Genomic DNA, 18,000 nt, shown 5'->3' on the forward strand with positions numbered 1-18,000 from the left:
CAATTTGGTATCCCTGAACTGTTCTTCTTTCACACTTTTATCACTCTCTGTTCAAAGTATAGCATTTGGGCCTCTATTTTAAGAAGCATATTTGTGCAATGATGATTAACAGGGCAGTTCCATTCTTGGAGTGTTTTGGAAACCTGCAAGACCTTTTTTTTTTTTTTGCTGTTATTTACTTTTTTCCCCTGTTATCAATGTCTTTGTTTTTCATTTTTGTGTGTGTGGTAAAATACACATCATACAAAACTTGCTACCTTACACACGTCTAAGTGCACAGTTCAGCAGCACTGAGTACTCTCAGCGTCGTAGGACCATCACCCCCACCATTCCCAGAGCTTTTATCTTCTCAAACTGGGGGTCTGGATCCACTAGACTCTAACCCTCAGTTTACCCACAGTCCTTTATAATCTCCGTTCTCTTTTCTGTTTCTACGCCTCTGCCTACTCAGATGTCGCGTAGAAGTGGAATCACACAGTGCTTGTCATTTTGTGAACGGCTTGTGTCCCTTAGCATAATTTTTTCAAGGTTCACCTTTGCTGCGGCATGTATCAGAATTTCATTCCTTTCTAAAAGCAGGGTGAATGCAATTCACTGCAGGCATACACCACGTGTTGCCTGTTGCTCGGTAGGTAGACACTTGGATTACTTCCACCTTTTCACTGCTGTGAATGTGGTCGTATAAGTATCTGTTTGAGACTCTGCTGCTGCTGCTAAGTCGCTTCAGTCATGTCCGACTCTGTGCAACCCCATAGATGGCAGCCCATCAGGCTCCTCTGTCCCTAGGATTCTCTAGGCAAGAACGCTGGAGTGGGTGGGTTGCCATTTCCTTCTCCAAAGAAAGGAGACTCTACTTTTAATTATTCTGGATGTGTGTTCAGAAGTACATTGACTGGTTCATATGGTAATTCTATGTTCTATTTTGCTTTCTAAGGAACTGCTGTGATGCTTTCTCACCAGTGATGCACAACGGTTCCAATTTCTTCATATCTTTGCGGGACTTTGTAGTCACAAGGACTGAGGACATACCTGGCACTTAGTAGGTAGATGTTTGCATTGCTAGCCACCCTGCAAAGAGTGAGGTTTCCCTCGCAATGAAGAATTGGCCCCCAGCCCGCATTATTTTTGAATATCTTGTTGATCATTCACATAGGTGAAAAATTTGTGGATAGTGATCAAGTCATAGATCTGAATTCCACATTATATGCAATGCAAATTATTTTTTACACACTTTTGATATGCAGTGAATCCATTTGGGTAGCCACTTCAATCAAAAGAACATTGCATTGTCTTTTGTGAGAGCATTACCAAGAACTTTCACCATTTCTGAAAATCCTGTCACTAATGGGAACACTCTCATGGGATTTAAGTTGTCAATGCAACACACCCATTTTATTTACTTATTTATTTGGCCACAAAACAAGGCATGCAGGATCTTAGTTCCCGGACCAGGAATCGAATCTGTGCACCCTGCAGTGAAAGTGTAGAGTCGTCTCTGGATGGCCAGAGAAGTCCCAAGACACCCATTTTAGTCTGCAGTATTACCTGTCCTGTTCCTGGAGTTTTAATACATGGAAGGCAAGCATAATCACATCAGATTTACTGATGTCTTCTATTGTAGGCAAGTATGAGTATTTATGAAGACGTGGGTTGGCCACACTATCTGCGGATTTCAGGACGGTGAAATAGAAGAGGGGCATATTTACTATGAAGATACCCTACTGCTATAGACAAAGGGTTGCTTTTCTTATCTCTGTTGAAGAGGGGGTTGCACCCAAGAACTCATATGTTAAAACCTAATCCTTATATGATGGCATTAGGAGGCAGATCCTTGGGGAGGTGTTTAGATCACAAGGGTAGAGCCCCCATGATGGAATTAGTGTTCCTATGAAAGGGACTCCACAGAGCTCTCTGACTTTTCAAGTCATGTAAGGTTACAGTGGAAAGATAGCTGTCTAGAAAGCAAGTTCACCAGACACTGCATTAGCTGGCACTTTGGTCTTGGACTTTTCACCCTCCAGAACTGTGAGAAATACATTTCTATCATGTGTAAGCCACTCAGTCTATGGTATGTCGTTATAGCAGCCTGAATGGGCTAAGTCAGAGGCATTACGTGCTGGTAGTAAGTCGAGCTTGGGTGGGGTGCGTATGTGTGTGTGTTTGTAGTTTATTGTTTTGTTTTTCTAATTGTGACAACTGATTTAAGCCCATCCATTTCCACTCTTTTCAAGTCCATACCTTGCCAAAAGGATAGATTTTTGAGAACGACATCACCTAGGAGAGATGCTACTCTGGTTCAGACGCCAGGTAAGATTCCCCGATGAGTTTGAAGGCACCAGTGGGCCCTCATTTCTTCCAGTCTCTGACTAACCATGAATTTTGGGTCTTTACATAACTTTTAATTTTATAGAATCTTAAAATAGATTTATTTATTTTTTTAAATTAATTTATTTTAATTGGAGGATAATTGCTTTACAATATTGTGGTGGTTTTTGCCAGACATAGAAATGAACCAGCCTGGAATCTTAAAATAGATTTAGAAATGGCATGTCAAGAGTGAATCTACCTTATTTGGCAAAATTAATTAATTCAACAGATATTGATTGGCCTGTATTTTGTGCTGAGCCTTGTTTGAGGTATGGGGGATAAGGTGGAGAGCAAAATGAATTCCTTAAAAAAGTATCAAAAGTCTGGAAACTGGGACTTTGCTGTTGGTCCAGTGGGAAGGCTCCAAACACCCAATGCAGGGGGTCCAGGTTTGATCCCTGGTCAGGGAACTAGATCCCCCAAGTCACAACTAAGACCTGTCATGGCCAAATAAATAAATATTAAAAAACTCTAAAACAGGCAAAAACTAAAAAAAAAAAAAAAAAAAAATCTGAAAACTGCATTTGTTTTTGATATAACTATCTCCTAGCTATTTATCCTATGGGAAGCAATAGGGAAATGCAAAGATGGTTGAACGGGTATGCATTATTTATCAGATGAGAGTAAATACCAGGAAAAAAGTCTAGCTGTTAAACAACAGAGGACTGCTTGAGTTATGATACCTTTATATATTGGAGAACTAGATAAGCATTAAAGTTAAATTTATATTTATTAAAATGGAAAAGCAAAAGTGACATATATTTAGTGAAAAAGTTGATTATAGACTATGTATTATCCACTTCAAAAACTTTTATATATTTATATGTGTATATTTTTGTTTTTTAAGAAGCTTTGGAAGGATATGCACCAGTGGGGAGGGAGGGTGAAATTGAAGTTTCATCAAATTCCCATTCTCTTTTCTGTTTCCAAAATTTTTTACAACAATCAGGTATTAAGTATGTAATTTCAAAGTGAATATACTTTCCACAAACATCTAAAATAAACAAAATTCATCTGTGTACTTGCTATATTCGATTGCTAGGGTCCTGCCTCCATGTGACTGTGTCCTAATCTCATCTTCCTGTCATATTGAGTTAGGACCACCCTAATGATCTGATTTCAACTTAGTTACCTCTCTAAAGACCTTATCTCTAAGTACAATCACACTTTGAGATCCTAGGGATCAGGCCTTCAACACATGCATTTGTTCAGTCACTAAGTCATGTCTGACTCTTCGCGACCCCATGGGCTGCAGCACGCTACGCCCCTCTGTCCTCTGCTAGCTCCCAGAATCTTTCCAGTTTCACATTCATTGAGTCAGTGATACTAACCATCTCATCCTCTGTGGTCCCTGTCTCCTTTTGTCTTCAATCTTTCCCAGCATCAGGGTCTTTTCCAATGAGTCAGATCTTCATATCAGGTGGCCGAAGTATTAGAGCTTCAGCATCAGTCCTTCCAAGTCATACTGTCTGTGGGGTTTTTGTGGTAAGAATACTGGAGTGGTTTTTCATTTCCTCCTCCAGTGGACCACATTTTGTCAGAACTCTCCACTATGACACGTCCATCTTACATGACCCTGCATAGCATGGCTTGGCTTCGCTGAGTTATGCAAGCCCCTTCGCCATGACAATGCTGTGATCCATGAAGAGCAGGTCACAATTTAGCCCATAACCCTCACCTTCTAAATTAAATAAGGAGGTCTAATTCTCACACGTGAAATACTTTCTGCTATAAAAACATAATTACAGCCTGAAGCTACAATGATGCTAATAATTATTTTATAGCATGCTAAAAGTTGTTTTACACATTTAGACATAGATTCCCAAAATGTCACTGGTGATGTGAAGAAGATCCAAATGCACGCCCACAGAGCAGTTTTCCTTCCTAAAGCTTCAGGATTTGCAGTGTTTGAATTGAGTCATACTTTCTTCCTTTGAGGCCAGCAGTCAATCAACCCACATTGACTGGACTCTCACAGGGTGTGGCACATTTTACTAGCTGTGGGGCTGAATTAAAAATAAATAGAAGCTCAAATCATGCCCCGGAGGAGCTTTTCACTTCTGGGGGACTCAGAACTTTCCCACTGAATGCAAACACACCCATCATGACACATTTCGGGTGGGGTGTAGAGACCAGCAGTCTAATTTATTTGGTGGAGAGTGACATATTTTGTAATTAAGGGACCACAGAATAATGGTGTGAGCCAGGACTAGCCTGTAGCTTCCTTGACTCCGTGCCCTGTACTTTCCCCATCAGATCAGCCCTCCACCGACTCCAACAAGTGCCCCCAACCGCAGTACGAAGTTGTGCACTAAATCCCTGGGGAGTTTTAAGCAAATTAAAAAAAAAAGGTCAGACCCTGGTGTTTAAGGAAGAGCATCTCAAGGGCATCTTGGAGGCGGGAGGAGTCAGGGAGGAGAGAAGCAGGGGGAGTGATATAAACCAGTTTACAGTTGGTTATCCTCATAACCTAACCGTTTGCTGCGAAGAGTGGTGCAGAAGGCAGGGAGCTGCTTTCAGGCCCAGAGAGGGAGACTGGCAAGGCAGGGCTGGGAGGTGGTGAAGTGCGGAGGCGGGCTGGAGTGGAAGTCAGAGGAAAGAGAGTTTCTCCCCTGGGAGAGTGGGTGGAGCCGTGTGAAGTCACCAAGAGCGAGGCTGGTGGAAGCAAGGGTTTCCAGAACCCCTCGAATCCCATAGCTTGTTTCACTGCAAATCGTTTCTTGTTTGGATAAAAGGGCTTCCCTGGTGGTTCAAGAAGTAGAGAATGTGCCTGCAATGCAGGGGACATGGGTTCGATCCTCGGGTCAGGAAGATCCTCTGGAGAAGGGAATGGCAACCCACTCCAGTATTCTTGCCTGGAGAATCCCATGAACAGAGGAGCCTGTTGGGCTGTAATCCATGGGATTGCAAATAATGGGACATGACTGAGTGACTAACACATTGCATGGCTAAAAGATGGCTCCCATGGTAGTTTAGTGGTAAAGAATCTGCCTGTCAATGCAGGAGTTTCGGGTTTGATCACTGGGTCAGCAAGATTCCTTGGAGAAGGAAATGGCAACCCACCCCAGTATTCTTGCCTTGAAAATCCCATGGACAGAGGAGCCCAGTGGGCTTTGGTCCATGGGGTCAAAAAGAGTCAGATGTGGTTAACTGATGGAGCACAAGCATATGAGCATGATGGTTAAAAGAGATTAAAATTTCTCCTGGGGACACTGAAAAGTCCACAGGTATTATTCCAGCGAGTCCAGGGCAGTTGAATGAATTCATTCTTCAGGACAAGTTGTGAGTATGTGTGAGGATGAGTGTGTGTTTGTGAGGCAGCATGTGTGAGGGAGTGTGTTTGTGAGGAGTGAGGGTGTATGTGCATGAGTGTGTGAGTGACTGAATAGTGCATGGGAGTGTGTGGAACATGAGTGTGTGTCAGTGTGTGTGAGTGTGCGAGAGAGTGTACATGAGTGTGTGTATGAGAGAGTGTGGGTTGGTGGGAATACATATGTGAGTGTGACCACATGACTGTGTGTGAATGTGTGTGAGAGGGTGTGTTTCTATGTGAGAGTGAGTGTACATGTCTGCACCTTGGCCCTAGAGGTCCCTGTAATTGTTGTGTCTTGCAGGTGTAACAAGATGAGTTGCATGCAGTGGCTTGAAACAACACAAACGTATTATCTTCTATTTCTGAAGGTCAATGACCTAAAATCAAGGTGTTCCTTCTGGAGACTCTGGGGGGGCCTCCACCCCTTGCCTTTTCCAGTCTTCAGAGGCCGCCACCATTTCTGCAACCCTTCTTCCATCTCCAAAGCCAGCAATGGCAGGCAGGGTCCTTCTCACAGCAAATACTCTGACCTGTTTTTCCACCTCTCTTCTACTTTTGAGGATCCTTGTGATTCCATCAGGCCCACTTGGATTATCCAGGATAATATACCTCAAGGTCAGCTGAAGACAGAGAGAGCTGGCACGTGGGCCCAGCAGGGGAAGGAGAGGTGGGACACACTGAGACTGCAGCACTGACGTGCATACACTCCCGTGTGTAAAGCAGATAACCAGTGGGAACCTGCTCTGTGACAGGGAGGCAGCTCGGGGCTCTGTGACGGCAGAGCCGGGGCGGGGGGCAGTGGGAGGGGGCCTCCACGGGGAAGGGGCACAGACATGCATAACTGTACAGCAGAAATTTCTTGAAAAGCAATTATATTCCCCAAAATTTATATTTTATAAAAAAAAAACCTCAGTGTATTAGCAATCTTAATTCTATCCTTCTTAATTCTTAACCTTAATTCTTAGTCTTAATTCCTTGAGATTCAAGAGGGAATCTCAATTCCTTCTTGCCACCTAACCTAACATATTCACGGGTTCCAGGGATTAAGACGGGGACATTATTTAGCCTACCACAGTCACCATCATCACCTCTAGGTAAGCTTTTGTAAATCAGAAATGCCTCTTTCCCCTTTCTCTAAATGTTGACATGCTTTGGAGGGCAGGCAGGCAGTGGGTTGAAGAAGCAGGTATATTTAGCAAAATTGATTCAGCTCTGCCCTCACTGAGATCCAGTGGATGAAATGTTATCTTGAAGCAGTATCTGTCTTTTCCCAAACAGCACGTCAGGACTTTTGTGGAGACCTTTCTAAACCCTTCATTTTCATTCATGAGGAAACGGAGAGCCAGGCTGGTGAAGCGACTTCTCCAGGGTTTCCCAGCTGGTTTCCCAGCAGAGCTGGACCTTTAACAAGATTCTCAGAACTCCATCCCTTCCCTTTCCTATCGTTATGCTCATCAATGTTCCAAGATTATTGCTCTGCCTTTTCTCAGCAAGAGAGATGTGGTTTTTGACCTTCAGAGGTGCTTAATTCTCTTGACTAACAGAATATCCATCTGTGTTTGTGTCCTAAAAGCAATTACAACAACTGGATAAGATGCTGGTTGTGGTGTATTTGTTGCCTAAGGCATCTAATGAGGTGAGGAGGTGATAGTCCATACATATACCTGGTGTTCAATGTAGAGTACCATGGCATCAAGAAGATGCAGACAGATTAGCCGCGGTTCAGAAGAGATCAGTTAAACTGATGAGAAGAGAGAAGACAGAAGCAGCTAAGCAGGGAATGCTTCACTAAGCAATCCACTGTCTTGACGAAAGCTGGCTCCAGGACTCCTATGGATATTTTCAAGCTGTGACAAAGAGGGGACTTAATTACTTCAGCATTTTGGCAGATCTGAGAAAATGCACTGTGTGTAGACACAAAGGGGGAGAAAAAAACTACTTGTGCCAACACTAAAAGCACTGAATCATTGTACCTTAACTTGCAGTTGATCTCAACTTGTAGACATTCTTTTTTTTTTTCACTTTGACGGATTGCTTGGGTGACCAGTTGTCCTAGTTTTCCCAGGCCTGAGGACTTTTCTAGGGTGTAAGACTGTCAGTGCTAAAACTGGTACTGCCCACGGCCAACCAAAACAGTTTGCCTCAAAACTGACTGCACAGTTTGTCTCATGGCATATGGGGGCCATCAAGGAGGCCTAACCTGTCTACCCAGAAATACTGGGATACCAGAGGCAATCAGAAATTCTATTTGTGTGAGATTCCAAATATCCTTAGAGAAATGGTAAAGAGATCCCTGACACTTATGGTAGAGCTTCAAAAATACCTGCTCGAGAAATTTGGCTCAAATCAGGGAGGCAAAGCCAGCTCACTTTGGCTGTGATCAGTAGGTATCTGGGTGTTTCCAAAAGATGGGGAAAATGGCTTGAGATTGCCTGAGATGGCCTGGCATTCCTGGTCAGATGTCGTGACCTGTATGTTTGATGTGGTATTATTAGATGTGTGTGTGTGCATGCTCAGTCGTATCTGACTCTTTGCGATCCCATGGACTGTAGTCTGCCAGGCTCCTCTGTCCATGGGATTCTCCACGCAAGAATACTGGAGTGGGTTGCCATTTCCTCCTCCAGGAGATCTTCCCGAACCAGGGACTGAACCCGCATCTCTTGTGTCTCTTTCATTGATAAGCGATTCTTTACCACTAGTGCCACTTGATATTAGATGGTGTCCCTCAAACACCTCTCGTCTCAGCAGAAGATCTGAGGCTACCTTTAGGGCCCTGGAAATGTGTAAGCACCGAGGAGGCACAGTGTCAGTGTTGAGGGCCCTGCAGAGGCGGAGGGCAGGTGTTGAGGCTCTGGATCTGGGAGCAGGAGGATAGCGAGTCACTTTTCTGTAGCAAAACCTGCAGCTGTCAAGCCAGGCTGTCAGATCATGGAGGGAAAGAGTGAAAACAAGTACAAAAACGTCAAATGAGGGGACTTCCCTGGAGACCCAGTGGTTAAAATTCCCTGTTTCCAATTCAATCCCTGGTCAGAGTACTAAGATCCCATATGCCATGCAGTGCAGCCAAAAAATTAAAACAATAATCAAAAAACCCAACAACAACAAAACACAAAAGAAAGAGGTTTCCGCCTAAAAGGGAAGACCTTTAGTGGAAACTTAGAAACACAGTAATAAGATCTTGTGAACATTCTTCCAAACCAAATATAATCTCTATTTTTACTCAAGATGTCAGAGTCTAAAAGTCCTATTTTACTCATAGACTTAGAGAATGAACTTATGGTTACAGGGGGGAAGGGTGTGTGTGTGCGGGGTGAGGGATAGACTGGGGGTTTGGGGTTGACATGCACACACTGCAATATCTAAAAATAGATAACCAACGAGGAACTACTCTATAGCATAGAGAACTCTGTTCAGTATTCTGTAATAACTTAAATGGGAAAATAATTTGAAAAAGAATAGACAAATGTATATGTAGAACTGAATCACTTTGGTGTATACCTGAAACTATCAAAACATTGTTAATCAACTATTGTTGTTGTTCCACTGCCCAGTCGAGTCTGACTCTTTGCGACCCCATGGGTCCCTCACTTCTCCTGGAGTTTGCTCAAACTGATGTCCATTGAGTCGGTGATGGCATCCAACCATCTCATCCTCTGTTGCCCACTTCTCCTCCTGCTCTCAATCTTTCCCAGCATCAGGGTCTTTTCTAGTGAGTCGGCTCCTCACATCAAGTGGCCAAAGTATTGGAGCTTCAGCTTCAGCATCGGTCCTTCCAATGAATATTCAGCACTGATCTCCTTAGGACTGACGGTTCGATCTCCTTGCAGTCCAAGGGACTCTCAAGAGTCTTCTCCAACACCACAGTTCAAAGCATCAATTCTTCAGTGCTCAGCCTTCTTTATGGTCCAACTCTCACATCCGTACATGATGGCTGGAAAAACCATAGCTTTGACGACATTGACCTTTGTTGACAAAGTGATATCTCTTCTTTTTAATATGCTGTCTAGGTTTGTCATAGCTTTTCCAAGGAGCAAGCATCTTTTGTGATTGCAGTCACCGTCCTCAGTGATTTTGGATCCTAAGAAAATGAAGTCTCACTGTTTCCATTTTTCCCCGTCTATTTGCTGTAAAGTGGTGGGACTGGATCCCATGAGCTTAGTCCTTTGAGTTTTAAGCCAGCTTTTTACTCCTCTTTCACTTTCATCAAGAGGCTCTTTAGTTCCTCTTTGCTTTCTGCCATTAGGTTGGTGTCATCTGCATATCTGAGGTTGTTAACATTTCTCCCAGCAATCTTGATTCCAGCTTGTGATTTATCCAGCCTGGCATTTCCCAAGATGTACTCTGCACAGAAGTTAAATAAGCATGGTGATAATATATAGCCTTGACATACTCCTTCCCCAATTTTGAACCAGAGGTTCTGAGGATGGACTATAGGAACCTGCATTTAAACAATGGCTGGAAGCAACTGAGAAGGATTGACCTTTCAGGGCTCTTCTACAAATCAGGACAAAATCCTTAGATCTGGGATCTTCTTGGTCTGGACCTTCAATCTTGAGGCTCATAGCTCAAGACACTTCTTAGTGTGGAGGCTCTGTGTTGTCATTAGAGGTGAAACCTTTGGGGAGTCTTATTTTGTAGTATGTCATAGTAGAGACTTGTTATTTAAAGAAATGAAATCAAGATGCGATTCTCGGTGTCCAAATTAGGTATACCAGGGAGATTAGGAAAGGGTCGGGCCTTCCCTGGTGGTCCACTGGTAAAGGATCTGCCATGTAGTGGTTCGATCCCTGGCCAGGGAACTAAGTGACGCTGCGCAGCACCCCTGCACCACATCTACTGAGCCCGTGCCGTGAGTGCTGGAGCCCACGGGCCACAGCCAGAGAGTCCATGTGCCCCAGCCAGAGAGAGTACACGGGCCACACCCAGGGAGAGTCCACAGGTCACAGTCAGAGAGGATCCACGGGCCACAGTCAGAGACAGTCCATGGGCCACAGCCAGAGAGAGTCCACGGGCCACAACCAGAGAGGGTCCATGGGCCACAGCCAGAGAGAGTCCACGGGCCACAGTCAGAGAGAGTCCACGGGCCACAGCCAGAGAGAGTCCATGGGCCACAGTCAGAGAGAGTCCACGGGCCACAGCCAGAGAGGGTCCACGGGCCACAGCCAGAGAGAGTCCACGGGCCACAGCCAGAGAGAGTCCATGGGCCACAGTCAGAGAGGGTCCACGGGCCACAACCAGAGAGGGTCCACGGGCCACAGCCAGAGAGAGTCCATGGGCCACAGTCAGAGAGAGTCCACGGGCCACAGCCAGAGAGGGTCCACGGGCCACAGTCAGAGAGAGTCCATGGGCCACAGCCAGAGAGAGTCCACAGGCCACAGCCAGAGAGGGTCCACGGGCCACAGCCAGAGAGGGTCCACGGGCCACAGTCAGATAGAGTCCACGGGCCACAGTCAGAGAGAGTCCACGGGCCACAGCCAGAGAGAGTCCACGGGCCACAGCCAGAGAGAGTCCACGGGCCACAGCCAGAGAGAGCCCACGGGCCACAGCCAGAGAGAGCCCACGGGCCACAGCCAGAGAGAGTGCACGGGCCACAGCCAGAGAGGGTCCACGGGCCACAGCCAGAGAGGGTCCACGGGCCACAGTCAGATAGAGTCCACGGGCCACAGTCAGATAGAGTCCACGGGCCACAGCCAGAGAGAGTCCACGGGCCACAGCCAGAGAGAGTCCACGGGCCACAGCCAGAGAGAGCCCACGGGCCACAGTCAGATAGAGTCCACGGGCCACAGTCAGATAGAGTCCACGGGCCACAGCCAGAGAGAGTCCACGGGCCACAGCCAGAGAGAGTCCACGGGCCACAGCCAGAGAGGGTCCACGGGCCACAGTCAGATAGAGTCCACGGGCCACAGTCAGATAGAGTCCACGGGCCACAGCCAGAGAGAGTCCACGGGCCACAGCCAGAGAGAGTCCACGGGCCACAGCCAGAGAGAGCCCACGGGCCCCAGCCAGAGAGGGTCCACGGGCCACAGCCAGAGAGGGTCCACGGGCCACAGCCAGAGAGAGCCCATGGGCCCCAGCCAGAGAGAGTCCACGGGTCACAGTCAGAGAGAGTTCACGGGTCACAATCAGAGAGAGTCCACAGGCCACAGCTACAAAGAGTCCACGGGCCACAGCTAGAGAGAGCCCATGTGCCGTGATGGAGGACCCCATGTGGTGTAACGGAGTCTATGTGCCCCAGCTAGAGAGAGTCCATCTGCTGTGATGGGAGGCCCCACATGGTGTGACAGCGTCCACGGGCCATAGCTAGAGAGAGAGTCCACGTGCTGTGATGGAAGAAGACCCCATATGGTGTAACAGAGTCCACATGCCACAGCTAGAGAGAGTCCATGTGCTAGAGAGAGAGCCCTGTGCTCTGAGAGAAGACCCCCTATGGTGTAACAGAGTCCTCGGTCCACAGCTAGAGTAAGTCTATGTGCTGTGATGGAAGACCCCCTATGGTGTAACAAAGAGTCCACGTGCCACAGCCAAGACCCAACACAGACAAAGAAACAGATAAATATGAAAAAAAGAAAGAAAGAAAATACACTTTATTTGAGCACCTGGGACAAACTCAGCTTGTGAATCAGTAGGTTGTATTACTAGACAGTGTTGTTGCTGTGGTTGTTGTTTAGTCATGAAGTTATGTCTGACTCCTTTCTGACTCCATGGGCTGTAGTCTGCCAGGCTCCTCTGCCCATGGAAATCTCCAGCAAGAATACGAGAGTAGATTGCCATTTCCTTCTCCAGGGGATCTTCCCCTACCAGGGATCGAACATGCATCTCCTGCAATGGCAGGCAGATTCTTTACCACTGAGCCACCAGGGAAGCCCCAGTTAGACAGCATGCAATGTGATTAATGGCAAAATCACCTGTTACCCATCCTGCAGGGTAGTGAGAGTCTCAGGGTGACCAGCCATCCCAGTTTGCCCAGGACTAAGGGGTTTCCTGGGACATGGGATTTGCAGTGTTAAAACTGAGATAGTCCTGGGTGAACGAGGACAGTTGGTCACTATGGAGAAGGCTTGATTTTCAAGCAAGCCTAGTTGGGAAAGGCTTTGGGGAGGAGGGAGACAACTGAATGGGCATCACAGTCTAGAAGGATGTACAGGGGCCAAGAGTTAGGAGAGAAGAGGGAGAATTCTAATTCAAATTCACAAGCGCCGTCACAGATTCCCCAGCTCTATCAGTTCAGATCCAGGTATTTTAAACCCCGGGTGTTTTTACTTGGCATGTTGCTACAAGAAGTGTGACAGAGTTAAGTGGTTCTGCAAGCTTGAATGGTAACAATTCACATGCGCAACCACCTCTAAGAACAGGCTGATTAGCTCATGTTTGCAGAAACCTCAGTGCGCACACAGCAGAGCCTGAAACCCAGGTATCATTAGCCAGTAAGGGCCACCTTTCAAAATTCACATTTCTGCCCTTTCATTCTATTTTCTTCTCCCTTTGAAATTGCTGGATTCCTGCAGATTTCAGCTCGAGATGCTCAGTGGACTAGAAGAGGCCACAAGGCCTGATGTGTGTGTGAAAGGGATTACATAGAAACAGCCCAGGGCCCAGCTGGCACCACTGGTGAGCAACAGGTCAGTTTCTTTTCTTTTTTTATTATTGCATTAAAGCTTTTTTTTTTTTTAATTGGAGTATGATTGATTTAGGGCTTCCCTGGTGGTTCAGATGGTAAGTATCTGCCTGCAGTGTAGGAGACCCAGGTTCAGTCCCTGGGTTGGGAAGATCCCTTGGAGAAGGGAATGGCAGCCCACTTCAGTGTTCTTGCCTGAAGCATCCCATGGACAGAGAAACCTGGAGGACTACAGTCCAGTTTAGTCACTCAGTCGTGTCTGACTCTTTGCAACCCCATGGACTGCAGCATGCCAGGATTCCCTGCCCGTCACCAACTCCCATAGCTTGCACAAACTCATGTTTATTGAGTTGGTGATGCCATCCAACCATCTCATCCTCTGTCATCTCCTTCTCTTCCTTCCTTCAATCTTTCCCAGCATCAGGGTCTTTCCCAATGAGCTGGTTCTTCGCATCAGGTGGTCAAATATTGGAGTTTCAGCTTCAGCATCAGTCCTTCCAATGAATATTCACGACTGATTTCTTTTAGGATGGACTGGTTGGATCTCCTTGCAGTCCAAGGAACTCTCAAGAGTCTTCTCCAACACCACAGTTCAAAAGCATCAATTCTTCGGCGCTCAGCTTGCTTTATAGTCCAACTCTCACATCCATATATGACTACTGGGAAAACCATAGCTTTGACTAGATAGACCTTTGGTGGCAAAGTAACATCTCTATTTTTTAATATGCTGTCTAGTTTGGTTATAGCTTTTCTTCCAAGGAGCAAGCTTCTTTTAATTTCATGACTTCAGTCATCATCTGCAGTGATTTTGGAGCCCAGGAAAATAGTCTGTCACTGTTTCCATTGTTTCCCCATCTATTTATCATGAAGTGATAGGACCTGTTGCCATGATCTTCGTTTTTTGAATGTTGAATTTTAAGCCAACGTTTTCACTCTCCTCTTTCTCTTTCATGAAGAGGCTCTTTAATTCCTCTTCACTTTCTGCCATAAGGGTGGTGTCATCTGTGTATCTGAGGTTATTGATATTTCTCCCGGCAATCTTGATTCCAGCTTGTGCTCCATCCAGTCGAGTCCATGGGGTTGCAAAGAGTTGGACATGACTGAGTGACTAACAGACACACACACACACGCACAAACACGATTGATTTGCAATGCTTTGTTAGTTTCAGGTCTACAGCAAAGTGAATCAGTTACACACACCCACATATCCACTCTTTTTGAAGATTTTTCTTCCATATAGGACACAACAGAGTATTGAGCAGAATTCCCCGTGCTATACGGTAGGTCCTTATTAGTTATCTATTTTATGTATATAGTAGTGCTTATATGTCAACCCCAATCTTCCTATTTGTTCCTCCATTGCTTATCCTCTAGTAAACACAAGTTTGTCTTCTACATCTGTGACTCTACTTCTGTTTTGTAAATAAGCTCATTTGTACCCTTGTTTTTTAGATACCATGTAAGTGACATCATATGATATCACATATGATTTGTTTTTCTGTGTCTGTCTTACTGCAGGGTCAATTCCTAAGTGGGCTGTCTACTTCCTGTTGGAGAGAGAATTTCTCCTCTCTGCCTCTCCTCTAGTTGGCCTGTTCATAGACATCCCTTAATCTTTCTTATATTGTTATATACATGTAATATCAAAGACTATCGGTAGATAACACAGGTCCTGTAATGAGAGATGGAGTTGATGCCACAGCTGAAAACACTGCATGACAACCCACGCTCTGCCCTCAGTCCAAGCTGATTCCTAACGCCTCTGGGATGGGACAGAAGTGGGAAAGGTACAGCTTCCCCCCTGCCCTTTCCAGAGCTGCTCCTAAAGGGGAGGGGTGAGCTGGGGTTCCACATCCTGAGGCTGCTTCCTATTCCTGGGCAGCTTAAAGCTTGGTTAGCCAAGCAAAACAGCTCTGGCAATGGCTGAACTCTCAAAAGCACGTAGGTATGTAGCTATGTGTGTGTTGTGTGTTTGTATATGTGAGAGTGTATGTTGTTTTCATGTGTTTAAGGGTGTATGTTGCATGTATGCATATATGTATGGGGTGTATATATGTGTGTGCAAGTTCTGAATATGTGAGTGGGTGTAGAATGTGTTTATATACATATGGATGTATACATGTGTATATGATCATGTATGTATGTACGGGTGTGTTTGGGGAATGGGTGGATATATGAGCGTGGGTATGCTGTGGGTGTGCGTGTGTGCATGCACGCATGCACATAGCCTTCTTGAAAGATCCCTGAGAGTTGTTGGTTACACTCCGGACCTCGGGTGGTGAACAAGCTTGCCAGCCCCTGAATGTGGGTGCAGACATGATCCCCTGCTCCTTGCTTTGCTGAGATGTTGGGGGAGGGGAGGGGAGGAGGGTGTATGCAGGCGCAGAGCCCAGGCCAGGAGGGGGGCTGGTTTCCAGGCCTGGGCTTGCCTCTTTTAGTGTCTCTCTCCTGGTCAGAGCGCAAGGCAGATGGGATTAAGGCGGGTTTCACCACTAACAATAACTGGTCTTAAGACATCCTGCCAATCTGTGGAACTCCTAGAAGCAGTTCAACCAGCCATTGTTGCTAAGCAGTAGAATATGAATTGCTCTTTGAGGCCCCACACTTGGCGAAGATTTCGTGAATAAAAAAGCACAGGTATTGGCAAGTTAGCCCTGGCTGGGTCACGCTCACATAAGTGGTCCTGCCTGCCCAGTTCCAGAGCTTGTCGGATAATTCCATTCTTGGCCAGCCCACCAGAGAGGGTGAACAGAGTGAGGAGTCAGCAAAGCTGATTTTCTTTAGACTCTACAGGGCCCTGAAGTCCAGGGGACTCTTGGAGGACTGCTGTTAAGGAGTCTTGAAAAATCAGTATGGCGGTAGAATGGACACTAGCTGCTTGACAGTGGAGAAGGGGATGGAGCGTTGCTAAGCAGAACAAAGGTTGAAAAACCCAGACAGATGGGCTGGGGGGTTAGAGGAGCCTGGAACCCAGGGGCCACTCACTGTCAGGAGCCCGAGTCTGACCACCAAGACTCCTTGGGATTACAGATTCTTGGGGTTTCCTTCCTGGCATCTTAAACAAGTGCAACGAGTTCCTTTGCCTGTGGGTGTTTCTTTTTCCCTAGCGGTGGCACCCACATAAGTTATTGCACAACTGGCGAGGCATCTAACACGGCCTTAAGAAAAGGAAGCGATGTGCAAGCAGGGTTGGGAGCTATTTAAAGATGACATTATCTTCCTCCCTCATGCTACATTTTTCAAAAGCCACATCAAACACTCGAATGGCCCATGACCATGCCTGCACGGTCACACCTTTGAAACCGCATCTTCAGATGGGGAAGTGCCTGTCACTTCCAGATGGGGCTTCAGATAAATTCGCCCCTGGCCACTGGGTTTCCTGTGCTATGGGGATAATGGGTTCTCTTGATCTGCAGTGAGACACCTTAGTGTTCATAACCATCTGACTATCTTTCTTTCTGCTCTCTGTCGTTCATCTCTTTCTTTCATCATTAAAAAAAAAAATTTTTTTTTTTTTTAAATAAAAATCTTCTTTAAAAAAATAGTAGGTTTAATATTGTCTGTGCTGGCTCTTCTCTCCATTGCTGCATGGGCTTTTCTCTGGTTGCAGCGAGTGGGGGCTACTTCCTAGTTGCGGAGCGGGGGAGCATCTCACTTAGGTGGCTCCTCTTGTTGCGGAGCTAGGCTCCTGAGTGTTGGGGCTCAGTAGTGGTGGTGCATGGGCTTAGTCGCTCTGTGGCATTTGGGATCGTCCCAGATCAGGGATCAAATCAAAAAAATTTTTTTTTTCAACAGGGAAGCCCTGAAATATTTTGTTTTTAAAAAGCTTTTAATATTTTATGCATTTTTTAAAGGCTCCATTCCATTTACAGTTATATCCTTCATCATGTGGACAGAAAACCTAAGAGTGCCTTTTTAAAAAACTTATATTTTACTCTTAATGCAGTCACCCAAGTCTACTTCATGTTTTTCCAACACATTTTTTTTTTTTTACTGCCCTGCAAGGCATATAGGATGTTAGTTCCTGGATCTGGGATCAACCCCGCGCCCCTTGCAGTGGGAGCAGAGAGTCTGAACTACCAGTAAAGTGTCCCAACACTCATTTTAACAATAGAAACTTTGAGTTTTGGTTTTCCTTATAAGCACTACATATATTGTATGCTCTGGCTGCCCAATAGCACTTTCCACAATGATGGGAATATTCTATATCTGCCCCGTCCAATATAGTAGCCACTATAGGTGGTCCTTAAGCACTCAAATGTGCTTAGTGGGGCTGAAAAGGTGGCATTTTCTCTTTTAGTTCACTTTAGTTAACGTCAGTTTAAATAGTGGCATGTGGCTATGGTTCCAGTACTTAAGCCACCGTTGTAGAATGTGGATGTATCTCTTCCCCCGCTATATCTCTAAATCTCAATTTGGTGGAGATTTTCCCCCCTGGGTGATCCAGGCTCACTCCATCACCCTTCTCTAGGCTCCTTGACACCAGAGAAAGTAAGCAAAGACTCAGTTCATTGTCTGGCAATTTCTCCCAAGCTCTCAGACTCCTCTGTGAGGTGAAGGGGAAGGTGGTTTGGGAAAGGCTTACTGAAGTGTCAGTGATACTGGTGAGAAAGTTTCAGTTCTTTGCCAAGCCTTTTCTCTGTTGACACAACAGCTTTATCTGCTTACGTGTAGAGGGAGGCAACGACCAGCCCCGAAATGAAGT

General features: G+C 45.9%; 1 protein-coding gene across 1 annotated transcript; it reads left to right on the forward strand.

Annotated features, from left to right (window-relative positions):
• Positions 1-10,567: 10,567 nt before the first annotated feature.
• Positions 10,568-11,854, forward strand: LOC136152357 (spermatogenesis-associated protein 31H1-like). The gene has a single exon (XM_065913642.1). It carries the CDS (start codon positions 10,568-10,570, stop codon positions 11,852-11,854), a length of 1,287 nt encoding a protein of 428 aa, XP_065769714.1.
• Positions 11,855-18,000: the final 6,146 nt, after the last annotated feature.

This window comes from Muntiacus reevesi, chromosome 21 (genome assembly GCF_963930625.1).
Source record: "Muntiacus reevesi chromosome 21, mMunRee1.1, whole genome shotgun sequence".
In the NCBI taxonomy this organism is placed as follows: domain Eukaryota; kingdom Metazoa; phylum Chordata; class Mammalia; order Artiodactyla; family Cervidae; genus Muntiacus; species Muntiacus reevesi.